The following is a 14,948-nucleotide window of genomic DNA, read 5'->3' as shown; positions in this document are numbered from 1 at the left end:
AGCATAACCGATAGGCGTAGTGGCTAATTAGTCCGCCTGATGGGAATCAGTAGATTATGGAACTATTTTAAGCTGTTAACCCGCAACAGGTAAGTATTTTCTTGAAAAACGAAAATGAATTCCTGTCGTTTTCGCTAGATTGTTTTTATTATTGCCAAATGGGCTTCTAAGGAGATCTGTTTAAGTTCCATTTCGTGCAGATCTTGCAGCGCATCCATATTAGTTGCAGCAAAATTAGCGGCACGATTTTTGACCGTCTCGTTTTTATTTTGAACTGCCCACTCTAACCAACTTAAACAGTTGCCAGTTTGCAGTCTTTGCTGGAATTGCTCTTCACAGGCTGCTTCCAGTTCGGCCCACTGCATGTGCAGTGCCGCTGCAAAAACGGGCTGCAGTTGGTCGTCCGATAAGCCTTCGGAAGGGATGACAAAATACGCGAAATCCAAAATTTGATTCAGCGTGGGTCGGTCAACCCACCCCGCCGTGATGATTATGGGCGACGGGCGTGTCGTCGTTTCTCCCGATAAAGGTTTGAACACCGGGAGATACGATTCAAAGAACGGTATCCGAATACGAAGAATCAGGCTGTGTGCCAGGATCTCCGCGCCATCCTTCGTTGTGATGGCAAGGTCACAGGAAGCGGTATCCTTGCGGTGGTGAGCAAAAATCTGCTTCCAGCTGGGCAGGGTGGGCTCAGCAATCTGATAAGATGAGGCGATGTGTGCCGTACCCAGCTGCTCATCACCATCCACGCATTCCCATTTGACCACACTGATGCTCAATGGGGGAGATGCCAGGCGACCTTTCTTGCGCTTCCCTGACGGAGGCGCATCGGATTTCGATCGCTTTGGACTGGGTCCTGTGCTTTCGTTACCGGGAGCTCTTTTTGGCATTACGTATGTAAAAAAGGCAATACCTGGTCATGGAACACATGGAAGGCACGCAACTAGTGCAAGTTATCTGTTCTACATCAGTACTTCTATCACTTCGTAAGCAAACAGCCATTTATAAAGCAACAACTATCCACATAGCAACTGATGCATCATTCTATGTAGTTGAAACTGCATACTGCATCAAGAATATGTGTGCTACCCGTAATAAGTTCAGTGTTGCACTTATTATAAATGTATTATAAATACTTACATTTTCCTCGTAATCATATTAAATCAAAATGTTGCGACATACTAAGTATTTGCTTAACCAAAGGACAGATTTACGGTAGGTCTTCGTCCCGGGACATTTTGTGTACTCGTACTGATTGTACAAAACCGAATCGAGTATTAGGGCGACGCCTCACAGACTCTAATTTGACATCTAAAATTGTTATTAGATCGGATGCACGGACATATACAGTAAAGATCAGTTAACCATCTGCCAGAGTGATGATTTCACGAATAAATTAAACCATGCAAAAGCTTGGCACAGATAAAAAACTTCCTCAAGTGGAAGGTACGAATGAAATGACAAATGGACCTGGATGGGAAAGGTTATTCTTTTAATGCCATAAAACTATCTGTATTGCCAACAAAATAAGGATAAAATTATTATGTAATAAACACACAAGAGAAACTAGCGAGCTAAAATTAATAAAGCGCAAAAACACAACTACGAACAACAGCACAAACTGGAATTTGCCTTCAACGGGACAAAGCAGCAGCCAACACAGTCAACACGTACTTCAAACTCAAGATCAGTTACTATCACAGGCTATACTCAAATATTTTTTTCCTGGATTTTGACACAAATTTCACGAACAACATATTGATTGTTAAATTTGTGACCGCGGTACGGGGGGACGATGATCTAATAGGCCGGCGACTGGAAGCCGTGAGCGTCTTTCTGACCAGGTGAGGAGAAGGGCGGCTCCTGGTAGCGATCGTCCGGCGCACCCGGGTAGCTGCTATAGCCCCCACGGGGCATCCCGCCCGCCATGTCCCCTTCGAAACCACTGGGCGCGAAGGCGTTGGCTGCTCCCTGTTTGTACTTCAGGTAGCTGAGATAACCCAACGCTCCCCAAACGAAAATGCTGAAAAAGGAAAATGCCGCCGCAGCCTGAGCATTGGTCGTTCCGTAACCAGCTGGAATCTCCTCGCTCTCCGTCTTCGACCACTGATCCACCAGATAGCAGAACGTAATGAACCATAAGAACGTCCACAGAGCCGTAAACCCTAGTTCGGCGATTACGGCACGTCGACGGATTTTGATGCTGCTGATCTGCTCAAAGCGAGCTTCCAGGACTAGCAGAGCGACAGCTCCCAGGAATCCCAACACGCCTATGCCGACGGTCCACCCACCTAAAACGGCTGGCTATCAGCGAGTCGTTAAAGGTTAGCGCATACACAGAAAAAGATTACTATCTAGGCAGTAAATTTACTTTAATTATAACTCCCAACAGTAGCAGTTAACCGGTACAACACGATCGATACTTATTGTTAGTAGAAATCTGGAAGATAAGGCAGCTCAATGACATGCCTAAAACGAAGGCGAATTAATCTTACATGCGCCGCTCTCGTTAATGATGCACTTCTCCTCCTTATTTTCCATCGTCATGTAGCCTTCCGACGAAATGCAGGCAAAAACGATAATGGCAAAGAGGATGGAGACTATGCGCAGGATGACGGAGGGCCGGCGAATAAAGGTCATAACGTCGAACGCCGATCCGGCCTTGCCGGCGCCGTAGGCGCCCCCCGCATTCATCATATTCTGAGGATTGAGCATGCCCGTGTTCATCATCTTCAAGCCGTTGACTGCCTCTAAACGTAGTCCACGCACCGAAAGTGTTACACTAGGAAAATAAAAATCAACCCTTTTTCTTTCGCCACTGACATTTATCGATTTTTATTAGTGTGAGGAGACGGAGAATCAATCGTACCCAATGGTAGGGATTTACGTGAAAGCGAAATTTAGCCGCATATGCACATGTGTGTACAGGCAGCCAAATGGAAAGGGAGCAGGGAAGCCGGAGAGCTGTAGATCGCGATGCTGCTGCTGTATTACCGCCAGCGCAACTGTGCCGATCCCGGGATGCAATGAGCTGTGTGGGAAAGGCAGTATTAAATATCCCGTTAACGTTGTAAATCCAGGTCCCTTTTCGCGCAGGCTCTGCAAGAAAACGGCCACTGAGAATACGTATGACTACACAAATTTGAATTTATTCTACGTTCCCTTAAGCCCGCGCCGTACTGTAATACGCCGCGGTGGAAGCTTTAAAAAGCATGCTCGCATGAGAGCTTGGGTTAACTGAGGTCATAAGACAATGTGGCACATGTTTATGCAGTGCCTCCTGACCTAAATGACATGTTTATGCAGTGGTGTTGCTAATGAATGTACCGGAAACCGCGCTACGTCCCTTCGCCAGTGCCCCAGGAATATCAAAATTCCTCTTCGATTTAATTACTTTGCAACAAAGTCCGCAGGGTCATCAGCAGAATTTATCCCTGTTAAGTATCGCGAAATTCAACAACATCCTTTTATTATTCTAGATCTCCGCACGCAAACGTTTTTGCGAATTCACCGTAATTATTAGAATTATTAGATAGGAATGCCGTTTTGAGAAACATGCAAACCAGAGAAGAATAAGTAAAAACATCCGATTCACCACTTTTGAAGATTAAAATTGAGTCAACGTATATCATATCAGTGTATACGAGTACGACTCGTCCTTCTGCATTTCATTCACACATTTAAAAAATTTTGTATTTTGAAGCTTAATTCTTGCCAGTGGTGTATATTTAAAGGAGACTTTAACAACACAAATACAAAACGAAAAAGAAAAGGTTACATATACGACTGCATATATATAGTATACGACTGTTTTAATAGATCACATCCAATCCTTCCATGGTGTATCGTCTTCAGTTCACATCATACCAAAATCTATTTAAACAGGTGTGCTAAATCAACAGCTAATCCGTACACCGCTTTCATCCGCCAAACGTAGTACTCGTATACAGTATGCAGCTGAAAAGTTTGTACGCCTAACGGGGCAACAGAGGGAACCACCGGGAAACCGAAAAATTTCTTACCACAAGCGGGAATATCTGTATTTAGTCAGCGCAATCTTTAGAACTAAGTGGACGTTAGCATTTGCTTGGAGAGTTCAGCATAAAATTAACAAACACAATTTAATGCAGAATTTTTCACATTTCATGTAAATGCTAACATAAGTGACTGAACAAATCAAAAGGCAAAGGCCGATAAAATGTGAGCTTCGAAATTGACTCTGACTACTGCAATCGAATTTTCGAGACACGTACGGTAATGGACAATGAGGAAAGGGATACCAGAATCAGGCGAAAAACCGTCGACTCCAACATTTCGCATTTATAGAGGCCAGCATTATTGCACCAAACAAGAAATACAGTACCACATATGGTATGCCCAGACTCCCTTATAGCTGTTACGATGTAATTGTCTTTTAACAGTATTTACTGTTATATCAAAAATGTTCTAAACTGTCAACACTACGCTAGCAATGATCCTGTGTGCGGTGTTGTTTGCGTGTTAAATCCCAAATCGATTTGTACAAAATTAATTAGCCTGAAAGTAATAAAGGAAATAAAAAGTTCAACGATTATGGAGTACATGCGCCCAGGCACAGCATCACACGGGTCGGGATTTTATGGCCCTTTAAAATAATTATTTAATGACCAAGTCATAAAATAATGGCGGTAGTGCCGACAAACCACAGGTAGCAAGCACCCTCAGACAGTGAACTTTAGCATGTTATAATACGAGTACAACGAGTGTTTCCTGCCGGTAAAATACGCATACACGGAAACTGGATGCAGAATTGCTTCTTACTTTAATTTATGTTTTATTATACAGTAGTCTCAGAATACGAAGCTGACTGCAATAACTACACGACGTAAGCCTCATTACCTTAATGATTAATCCTTCCGCTTGATCTTCCAGCTCCAAATGGAGAAGTTAATAACACAATCCGACTGTCGCTGGCGAGATCGGCTAAATCAAAAGTCAGAAACAGAAATCAGCATACCATGACCGTACACTGGACACACCTTTCCAGCTGAAGCCAAGAACGATAATAACCACTGTGTGCGACGACGGAAATTGAAAAAATGTTGCAGAGGAAGATGCCTCTCACTTACAGGGATTCGCCCTGGATGACGATAGGGAGATTTAAGCAAATGACAGTTCGCCAACGCGGCAAATGTGGATTTACGTTGATCAGGATGCACCTATGCATGTGAGTGTGTGTGCTGCGGGAGCCTGGCTGTTACGACTGAAAGCGAAATCACGAGAACGGCCTCGCTCAATGCAGTTAGCCCCGGACGTACAGCACATACTGTACCCACTGTACCGTACATATCCACATCCACAGCGGCCAACACCCCAGTCGCAGTGAGTACGAATAACGCCAACTGGCAAGAGCACAGCTTTAATGGTTCAAAGACATCGGAATCGTAAAGAACCGCTGGATGTTAGATAACTCCAATGGCAGTCTTGCGCCTGCTCGTAAGTACCGTACACCCAAGTTGACCCAACCAGTTGGCGCGTTCGGATTCACGCATGTTTAACGTCATCGCTGATCGGAAGTGCTCGAGACTTAGCGAATGGGCTGGTAAATTGGGAATACGGAATGAGTTGTATCCACTCCCTAACCTGACACATCTCTCCCGAAACTGCAGAGGGTATTATGGGATCGCATGCTATTAACAATTAATCCTCCGTTATAAAAAGTGCTAAGTCCATAAACGCCGGAAATCTTGAAATAGCCGTCTGGAAGCAGATACCATGCAGAAAATAAGAAATAAAATACCGGCGTTTCCGAATAACACAGCTTCCGTCGTAGTACCTGATGGGCCGATATGATGCTAACAACACAAATTGAATATTACTTACTTTTAAATTTTTAATCCCCATAACTCGCAACCTTTTCGTTTTCTTATGTCTTTATCTGATTACTGTTGCATTCCAAAAAAGCCCAGAGGAATGTATTACAACAAGACTTTGCATTTATGCTGCTATGCTTATCTTTTGGATCACCCATAAAAAAATTATTTCTTTAATTATCTGGAGAGCTAACAAATTATGGACCTTTTTTGCAAAGTACAGATTAACACAAACCCAAAAGTGAGATTCGTTACGTTAATGGGGTCAAGTTACGTAACGAGAGATCTATAAAATCTTTATAACCCTATATACTTGCCCATTGTGTCCGGGTGACAATTTCTTCCAGAATCCACCTGGTTAAATTCTATGTTGTTTTACAAGCTGATATAAATGAGCGCTTTGACACCAACTTGTGACAGTACGATACCATGCTCGTTCATCATCTTGGTCTCAGCACTAACATAGAATGATATGCGCAAAACGTTCGCTGCGATTATGGGTTTGACTTTGGGATGTGCATCACATAATCGTAATTCCGGAAATGGAGTGCGCTTCAACAGTAAATCTATCCTAACAACAAAAATTAAAGGAGTATTTACGTCTCTGTTCCGACCTGATAATAATAATACACTCGTATAGTCTAGTATACTGGGTAGAAAGTCAGCACATAAAATTAATGAATGAGCAGTGCATGCGCCAAGTAAAAAAACTTTCATTTCACCACCTATGTATTTCTGTTAAACAGTTGAGCTGACATTTTGTTGGGTTTGCGACATAGTTTTTGTTCCACGTTTTCGACAAAACAAACATCGAAACGTGATTTTCCTTAACGGATAAAAATCATTTCAAAACCTTAAATCTTGAACAAAAAACAATTAACCTGATCCATGCGTCGAGTACGACTGAATGACAAGAAAGCTGCTTACAAACGAAATAATTTACCCCAGAACCCAATACCAAAAAACCCGCGAAAATACCAAAAATTACTTAAGGTTAAGCATGGAATCGGAAAAGATCGGCATCATGGCATGTGCTTGCATATGAAATGGCAATTATGGCCCGTCACCAAGGCTTGAACTTGAAGCAATTGGCTCATTTAGTCTTGTTTTCGAGACTATCCGCCGCAGATTTCTGGCTGGCTTCCTCTTCTTCCTCCAGAGCATAGTCCGTTGGCTCCTCACCTGGTCGCAGCAGACGACCAACTAGATGGTACTTATCTGCAAATAAGCTGGTTATTAAAAATAACAAATAACTACAGATTTCGTCTAAAAAACTAAAACTAGAACATACAGAATTCTACAGGGCGAACCGAGTGTCTCTCCCAAATACTTCTACTTGTGAAATTATTCACCTAAAAATATTCGAGGTATAACAATTTTACCTTGAAACTGCTGTTCCCAGTCCTTAACCGTGTTCATCTGATCCAGCGTCAAATCCGACAGGTCGTCGTACGTGTCCCGCACCGCTGAATCATCCAGGGCAAACGTACCCAAACCTCTCGATGCATCTCTTCCCGCAAAAATCCCATACGGACCACCTAAGAAAAATAAACGCCGTTGAAGAAAAGTGATTTCTAATGGTCCATTCACCATAAGATTATCGTAACAGCATGAAATCTTCCAAATACACGACAGATAGTTTAAATGCAGAAGGACAGAACCCAGCGAACTATAAGCGCAGGAAAGTACCTGGGCCATAGAAACTTTTGCCTCTGGTAACATCGAACACTTTCCCATTAACAGCCATAAGGATGCGACCTTCGGGACCCAGGCCATTGAAGACTTTCAGTTCTTCCAGAGTGTAATCCTTTTTGGGCAATTTGGGCAAGGGAGGCGGACGCACAGGCCGAGGGGCATTTGCCCGTCTACGGTCCTGAATAATCTTGTAGATCAGATAAAAGGTAACGGCCAAAAGGCTCAAATTCAGAGGACTCGTCAGGATCTCACTGACAGATCCTGCCAGTCGCTGCAGCAGGGTTCCACTTTCCGCAATCAGCTGATCCGCTGGAGGGGGTGTGTTGACAGACGCGCTGGGGTTTCCACTAGTTGCTCCTGCATCTTTACTGTCCATGGTATAATGACTAAAATATAACTGCAATGTCTACATAAAAACACGAGGCCAAGATGGATCTAGGGAGCTGGCAATTCCGAAGCTCCACTCCAATGTGCGGGTGTACATTGTACCACGAATGGCAAAGTGAACGTCGAGTTGGATTTGTAGCGAATTCGAAATTTTTCGGTTTTTCTTCTGGATGGCCGACAGGCGATGAACGGTAGGCTCTCGAGCCCGACCCGTTGAAAAACCGATGTAGATTGGAAAAGAGCCGCTTTTCTTTGTTGCTTTAATACTGCACCGGAAGTCATAGCCAAAATTTAATAAGTAATTGTATTTGTGACTACTGTTTTTAGCGAAATGGTTTCTGAACTGTTTTGTGGATCGGTTGGAAAACAATCAAGTTGAACCAACCCATTAAGAAGGGCAAGTAATAGTCATTACTGTAGAAAACCAAAAGAGGTTGTCAGTACTCGACGACTCGTATTGATTTTTGGTTGTTTATTAATAATTGTTAATGTTTCACTTTGATTGACTACGTAGTGTTTCGCATATGTATGCAAATCGGTCTTATTGCTTGCGAAAAATTATTAATATAATTTAATATTACTGTAATAGTATTAACACTGCAGAGTCCTAGGATGCAATATGGTGTTTAACTTTCTGTGATAAATATAGATATAGTTGTTATTGTGGTCCTTGTAAAGACCCCAATGATAATAATTATAATTGTGGGGGTTATTATTGTGGTCTTTGTGAATAGTACATAATTTTTGTCTGTCGATAGATGTTGTTTAAGGAAAGCCAAAATTTCGTTTTGACAATCGCAATAAGCGCAGCAATCTCTGTTTCCGTCTTTCTGATTTTATCAGAATTTTCAGAACACATGTTACGGTATTACCATGGCAAACTAAACGCTAGTATTATGGTATGCCATGGTATCACCAAATACCAATATCTGTTTAATATAAAGTGTAATAAGTAATTCAGTTCGAAATCCTTGATCCACCACTCGCCATCGTTTCCATATAAATAGATCTATATTTACTATCTAAATCGTAAAATTTAATATGTAAAAGGTTTTGTTGTTTTAAATAGATCAAAGTATAATTTTCTAGTATGCAATAACTGAATCACAATTTTAGCGTGAACAGTAAGTAAAGGTGTACGCTATATACCGGTACTGCAACTATGTTCTATGTACGTATGATATTGAAGTTTCAGCTTTTGTCGTGCTTTATTATTGCATAAATTAATGATAGGTGCGTATTAAAGCCCATTTACCACATTGTACTTACAATTACTGTAACAATATGTAGAAGATATGTACAAGTACTTTAGAGCATAATACATACGTATTTTTAACGGCATTTATTGCTAGATCCTGTGTGTGATAAAAACACACAAATACATAAGGTTAAAATAGTGTGTGACATTTATAAGTGTTACAAGTGCTTACTGTTTGGTTTTACGAATGTGTAGTTCTTACAAAAGTTTATTTACTGATTGCGTATCGGTATCGCGTGTCTTAACAGATTCATGAAGAATCATACCTACTCAGGCTACTCGCAGCATTAGAAGACATAATTCCGCAGCATCAAACACAAAGGCTACTACCATACAGGGAGCTTGCCGGCAGTCAGATTCTTGCGTTACAGTAAAATTTAACGTGGTGTTTTGCTCATTACAGTGTTGTGCCAATACCGCTGAATGCCATCGGGCTACTTTGTTTTATATTTACTAAGTCGACTTTTAAAAAAAGATTTTGTTAGTATATTTCACTCATTTTTATCGAAAATAACATATTTTTACGAACGGCAAGTAGAAGTAAGTAATATTGCAGGCGATACATTGTCCCTGTATGCATGCGGTAGCCGTTAAAGAGGTCAATGGTTGCCCGTTCATTTTGCCACCGAGAAAAGATTCAAAGTTGTAGCCTCTCTGCTCTAATCGTGCGCTCGTTGCTCCTACCCTGCGTAATAACATGCGCAGAGCGCCTTGTACATACATTCATGTGTAGAATAGTTTAGCGGCAGCCGTCCCCATGAGTCTATGAGGTCGGCCGATGCCAGTAGTGCGCCGAAGCACCATAATATACTGCGGCTTTATTAATTTGCGAAACAAGGATATCGGTTTTTCAAATGAAACATAGCGCATCATCATAAACTGCAATTTCGAAATTATTGCGATTGTGGTATGGTGTATTTTAGCCCCAAAATTCGTCATCAAAATCCAGCTAGCCCCGACTGATTTACCCGAACAGTCAGCTACGCGCGCTACGCCAGAAAGTTTAATGTGTGATCGGTGTTTTTGTGCCAAACCTTAACTGCACTCACTCACCAGACAGACTTTCCAGTCTTTCAGTCACGCAGTGTGCTAAACCTTTTAGTAGTACGTTTACAATTCTATATCACATTTACGAGAGCGTAAGATCTGTTTTGCGAATTATCGATATTTCCCCATCCTGTTATAGCGTTGTCTTCCCCTTCATCTGCTACAGTGCCTTCTTTCGATTGTGCCAGTTATAATATCCCCGTTCAAAGTGAATCCTCATCGCCACTTTTCAATAAGCTCAAAAATCCCGATTCCTGTAATTATTGAAATTGGTGTTTGGATGATCCGTTTGGCTGTACAACCTGTTTCGACGACGGCCAGTCAGTCCATCGCCAGCCATCCCTGGGTAACAAGTCACACCATACAACGGTATCCTCTGTCGCAACATTGAATGGGATGCGGTGCGCCTTGCGGTTTCCTTTGACAAAAGGATTCTGACTTCCTTAGTGTGTTTTTGTTTGGCGCCCTGGAACGCCGGGACGAATGCAGCTATGATGGACATTCTCCCATGTCTTCCATGCTCATTGTTGCTGCCATCATCACTTTGTCCGTGAGATCAGGCGGACCTTCAAATGCTTGGCGGCCTTAAAATGGATGCTGGTGAGTTTCTATTACTGTTGCTTGGCGTATGTGCCGCGGTGCCCCTGATATGACTGTGCTGCTGCTCTAAATTGTGTCAAGTGTAAACCGTAAACGAAGCCATCGTCATTGTCACTAACTGTTGGGGCTAGATCTAGAAATGGTAGTTTTGTTGTCAGGTAGACGCGATGCCGCTGTTTTTCCTGGTTGCATGCTGTAGTAGTCATATAATGAGCAGACGTTGACGTTGCAGGTTGTGAAACGAAAATGCATATCACGTCGCCCAAGCCGTTTGCGGAAATTTCTCATGGAATCATGGTGCATGCCTTATCTGCGACGAAAAGCAGCAAGAAGAAAGTCAAAGATGAACGGCACCTTAATAAGATAGGCAACTATCGGCGCCATCACAAGAGCAAGCAGGAGGATACGGAGAGCTTCTTCAGCAATACGTGCATCACGGAAATTCGCGAATCCAAGGATCTGTGCAAGAAATTCCAGGAGACCAAGGCCAAGAAGAATAAGAAAGAGAAACTGGACAAAAACAATAAGGTAGGCATCTGCTCAAGTATGTGCCGAGTGACGCTTCTAGCGTTGTTTGTGTCGGTGTTAGTTAGACATCCCCATCGGCTGTATATGTGTAGTTTCCTTTGAATGGGTTCTTTCGCACTACAAATTTGTGTAGACGAAAAAATTACGGTACGCACGTTTGCATTTTATTATGTTACGTAACTTTACGGCAATGTAAATTGTAATGCATAGTTGTTTTTCTTCGAAAGTGCAGGTATGAAATGAGTGTGAAGTGGGTGCCGCATTCTTTCAAATATTAGTAACAGTTTCCTTGCATGTACGACAGTAGGTAAGTTAAATTAGAGATAAATGTTGATGTTAGTTTTGCAGAACGTATGAATTCGCTCATTTTATTGGTAGTTCTTTTAAGTGCTTGACAGTTTACACTTTGAAGTGATACCTACATTTACCGTTCTAGTTTTCCATCACACACTTCCAAGCAATATTCCAGGTGTGCAACTGCGCACTGGAGTTGGCAGAGTAATTCTTTTATTTGCATATGTACCGAAGCTGAAAGTTGCACTTTCGATTTGCACATTTCCGGTTTTTATCAAGTTCACGTCTTTTCGTACAATTTTAACTTCGTGACTCACAATCAGGAGGTGAGCGGTACGTCGTCTGATTTTCACGTACCGCGGGTGACCTATGCGTAGAGAAATAATATACTGAGTATCATCGGGACAAAGTCCGTTGTTGCCGCAGCGTCGCACTGATTTCGATGAAGTTTTCTTATGACGAATGTATAAATGCAACTGTTTGCACAAATCATTCCAGCGTATGTGGCGCGAATGGGTTTCTAGTTTATCAGTCGATGTGACGCCTGGTTCCGGTTTTGCGAATAATAGTTGCATCATCACTTCACAACATCAAGTTGCTAACCTGTTGATGTTGCCTTTTGCAGAAAAATGATGTTCTACCTGTTACAACGATCAACGATGAGAATCGCACAGCGGTCTATCAGCGTACGGATAGCGGCGCGCCACTTGGTCCACACGCTGTTGTTAACGGCAACATATCCCCGCCAAGTGCTATAAATATTAAACCGGCTGATCTGTTTCGTGGTAATAGTACTCCAAATTCACATAATTTTCCTGACGGCGCACAGACACTGGCAATTGGCGCAAATGACAACTTCAATGTTCTGTACGGTGCCGATGGCAACTTTCCTGATTTTTTGGAAGCCGGCCCATTACTGGATGATCTCCTTTCCACTGGAAACGATTTACCTGCAGATCCTGGAGACATAAACTCCATTTTGGATCATTTGCAGGAGACGTTGCCAGACTCTTTTCGGGAGCATGTCAGGGCATTCGAGGCTCAGTCACCCCAGATTCCCTATGATAATGCCGTTAAGAATGAAAACTTTGCATCTCCGCATGAGATGAATGGATTCCTTTCGCCAGAATCTCGCGGTTCGAATTCAACTCCGAACTCTGCATATTCTCCGAGAAGCACAATGGCTCCTACTGGTACGATGGTTTTGGCAATCAGCTATCATTTCCATGTTTTATAGTGATTCAAGTAGTTAACTTCGACGTCGATGATACTTTGGACATTCATTTTTCTCTCAGCAGACTGGATTAATCTTGATCTCGATTAATCTGGATTCCCTGAACTTGCAGAGTGGATTGTACTAGCTAGCTCTTTCGTTTCTCTGAATTCATTGCACGTGCAGTTTATAGTAGTATACTTCGGTTTTTTTGTGCACTATGTTATTCTGATCTTGAAATCTGTTACAGTCATGAACGGACCAAACGCCATGCAGCGGGTGACCCCCGACAATCTGAGACCCGGTGTCGACTCCAAACGTTTTCTTCCGTCACAAGCCGACAAAGCACCACTTCCTCCTTTCCCGGGAATGCGTTGCAATCTCCCGACGCAGGCTTCCGATCGCACATATAATCCTCATCAGAAACCTCTCTCACCCTTCGCCCCGATGCATGATTTCTCTGCGCGGCTGGACCCGCAGAAGCCTTCTGGCCCGGTGATGAATGCTCCTCATGGGAATGGATCGTTTCCTATGGTGCAGCAACAGCAACAAACAATGCAGCAGCAGCAGTCTTCCGTGGAAATGTACAATAACGCACACGCGTATGTCCGGCCTGTTGGACAGCCAATGCAGCAGCAGCCGATGGTGTTCGACAATATGCAGCACATGCAGGCCCCGCGACATGTCATGCGAGCGAACCAGCCGGCACCTGCAGTGACGAATAATAGGTATTATCCGGCTGATGTACCCGGGCCAGGCCAGTTTCAGCAGGCACAAAATATATCTCCAAATCCGGTTACATACAACAACCATATGAACGATGGTGGAGGGATGGTGTACAATCCGAATCCCCAAGCGACGTCCTATGGACAGAACGTGCAGCCGGGTTACAATGGGCCGATGATGGCCAATCGTCTGCCCAGTGTACAGCAGTATGCCGCAGCTCCCAGTATTCGTGCACCTCAGTATCGTAACGCTATGCCGCCGGCCAGTGGACAGACGACGGTGGGTGGTCGCATGTACATGAACCCAACCGGAAGTGGCAGTGGCGGTCCGTATGCAAATCATATGCAAAACCCCTCAGTGTACCCGGCCAACATCGAACAGCAACCGTCCATGAGGCATATGACCGGCTATCGACCGCCGTACGGACCCGTGAAAACCAGTTTAGTTCAACAACCGCAACAACAACATTATGCTCCATCGACTAACATGAACGTTCCCCAGCAGCAGCAAGCACCACAGCATAGGCAGCAACAGTCCGCCGGGTTCTACCCCATGCAGAATGGCGGTTTTATGCCGGATCAGCAGGGTTTTGTACATAATCACCCTGGTGATCCATATGCCGGCAGCTGGACATCCTGAAGAATGGTGCGTTTAGTCATTTGTGCTTCCGACGGCATCTCGTGGCCAGTGTGTGCTTCCTGTGCAGGCAAAGGGCAGGCGGGGTTTTTTGAGTTTCTTAGTAGTTGTAATTTTCGTATCTTTGTCTCCGTTATAATAGTTTACAGCGACGGTAATTTTACCCTAGCGGAATTAGACATTCCGAGTATTTTTGGAATAATTTTGGAATTTTGAATGTACCATAGTTATCCTTCCGTTGCTCAGGTGTTCCATTTTCTGGATTTCTGTTCTTATCTGGCAAAACGAATAATTCCTTTGACTGAGCAGCGTTTATTTATTTTGTACAGTGCCTACCGGTATTTGTGAAGTGGGTATTTTCGCGTAATAACGGCACTTGGTTTCGTGTGCACAGTATCGATAACATGCGTTCGGGAATTCAGTATTGTTGCTAACTTGCTACGATATAAATAAGGACGTTATGCCTCCAGAGGCGGGTTTTTGGGATTCGTAAAAACTAAAACATAATAACAATGGTTACTAACAAGCTTCGGTTACTTATTTGATAATCTGTAAATATTAATTTTGAATTTTTTTTACCAAATGTTTGAATTCTGCTTTAATTACTTTATAGCACAACTAACACGGGAGAATTTAATTTTACTGCAGTTGAAACGAAACTGAAAAGATATGCACTGTATTATGCGCATGAGAAGAATATCACCATTAG

General features: G+C 43.0%; 4 protein-coding genes across 6 annotated transcripts; 1 reads left to right on the top strand and 3 right to left on the bottom strand.

Moving 5' to 3' along the window:
- Positions 1-128: 128 nt before the first annotated feature.
- On the bottom strand, positions 129-1,015 carry LOC129589368 (uncharacterized). Its single transcript, XM_055484105.1, has one exon. It carries the CDS (start codon positions 891-893, stop codon positions 135-137), a length of 759 nt encoding a protein of 252 aa, XP_055340080.1. The 5' UTR covers positions 894-1,015; the 3' UTR covers positions 129-134.
- A 463-nt stretch (positions 1,016-1,478) lies between these two features.
- LOC129589317 (synaptogyrin-2-like) lies at positions 1,479-5,391 on the bottom strand. Of its 3 annotated transcripts, none has more exons than XM_055484022.1 (5): positions 5,022-5,391; positions 4,882-4,965; positions 2,873-3,102; positions 2,499-2,785; positions 1,479-2,294 (listed from the first exon to the last, which is right to left on the bottom strand). In XM_055484022.1, exons 4-5 carry the CDS (start codon positions 2,731-2,733, stop codon positions 1,804-1,806), a joined length of 726 nt encoding a protein of 241 aa, XP_055339997.1. In that variant the 5' UTR covers positions 2,734-2,785; positions 2,873-3,102; positions 4,882-4,965; positions 5,022-5,391; the 3' UTR covers positions 1,479-1,803. The 3 variants fall into 3 exon arrangements, with proteins under 3 accessions (XP_055339997.1, XP_055339995.1, XP_055339996.1); XM_055484020.1 differs by having other exon boundaries at positions 5,112-5,391; XM_055484021.1 differs by having other exon boundaries at positions 4,882-5,105.
- Positions 5,392-6,598: 1,207 nt separating this feature from the next.
- Positions 6,599-8,075, bottom strand: LOC129589335 (membrane-associated progesterone receptor component 1-like). The gene is made up of 3 exons (XM_055484046.1): positions 7,545-8,075; positions 7,238-7,393; positions 6,599-7,073 (listed from the first exon to the last, which is right to left on the bottom strand). The coding sequence occupies exons 1-3, from the start codon at positions 7,924-7,926 to the stop codon at positions 6,949-6,951; spliced, it is 663 nt and encodes a 220-aa protein (XP_055340021.1). The 5' UTR covers positions 7,927-8,075; the 3' UTR covers positions 6,599-6,948.
- A 2,190-nt stretch (positions 8,076-10,265) lies between these two features.
- Positions 10,266-14,619, top strand: LOC129589301 (uncharacterized). The gene is made up of 4 exons (XM_055483987.1): positions 10,266-10,842; positions 11,075-11,370; positions 12,290-12,857; positions 13,128-14,619. Exons 1-4 carry the CDS (start codon positions 10,815-10,817, stop codon positions 14,240-14,242), a joined length of 2,007 nt encoding a protein of 668 aa, XP_055339962.1. The 5' UTR covers positions 10,266-10,814; the 3' UTR covers positions 14,243-14,619.
- Positions 14,620-14,948: the final 329 nt, after the last annotated feature.

The sequence above is a fragment of the Paramacrobiotus metropolitanus genome, unplaced genomic scaffold (genome assembly GCF_019649055.1).
Source record: "Paramacrobiotus metropolitanus isolate TYO unplaced genomic scaffold, Prichtersi_v1.0 Parri_scaffold0000034, whole genome shotgun sequence".
Taxonomy (NCBI): domain Eukaryota; kingdom Metazoa; phylum Tardigrada; class Eutardigrada; order Parachela; family Macrobiotidae; genus Paramacrobiotus; species Paramacrobiotus metropolitanus.
This window is presented reverse-complemented; position numbering and strand designations above follow the sequence as displayed.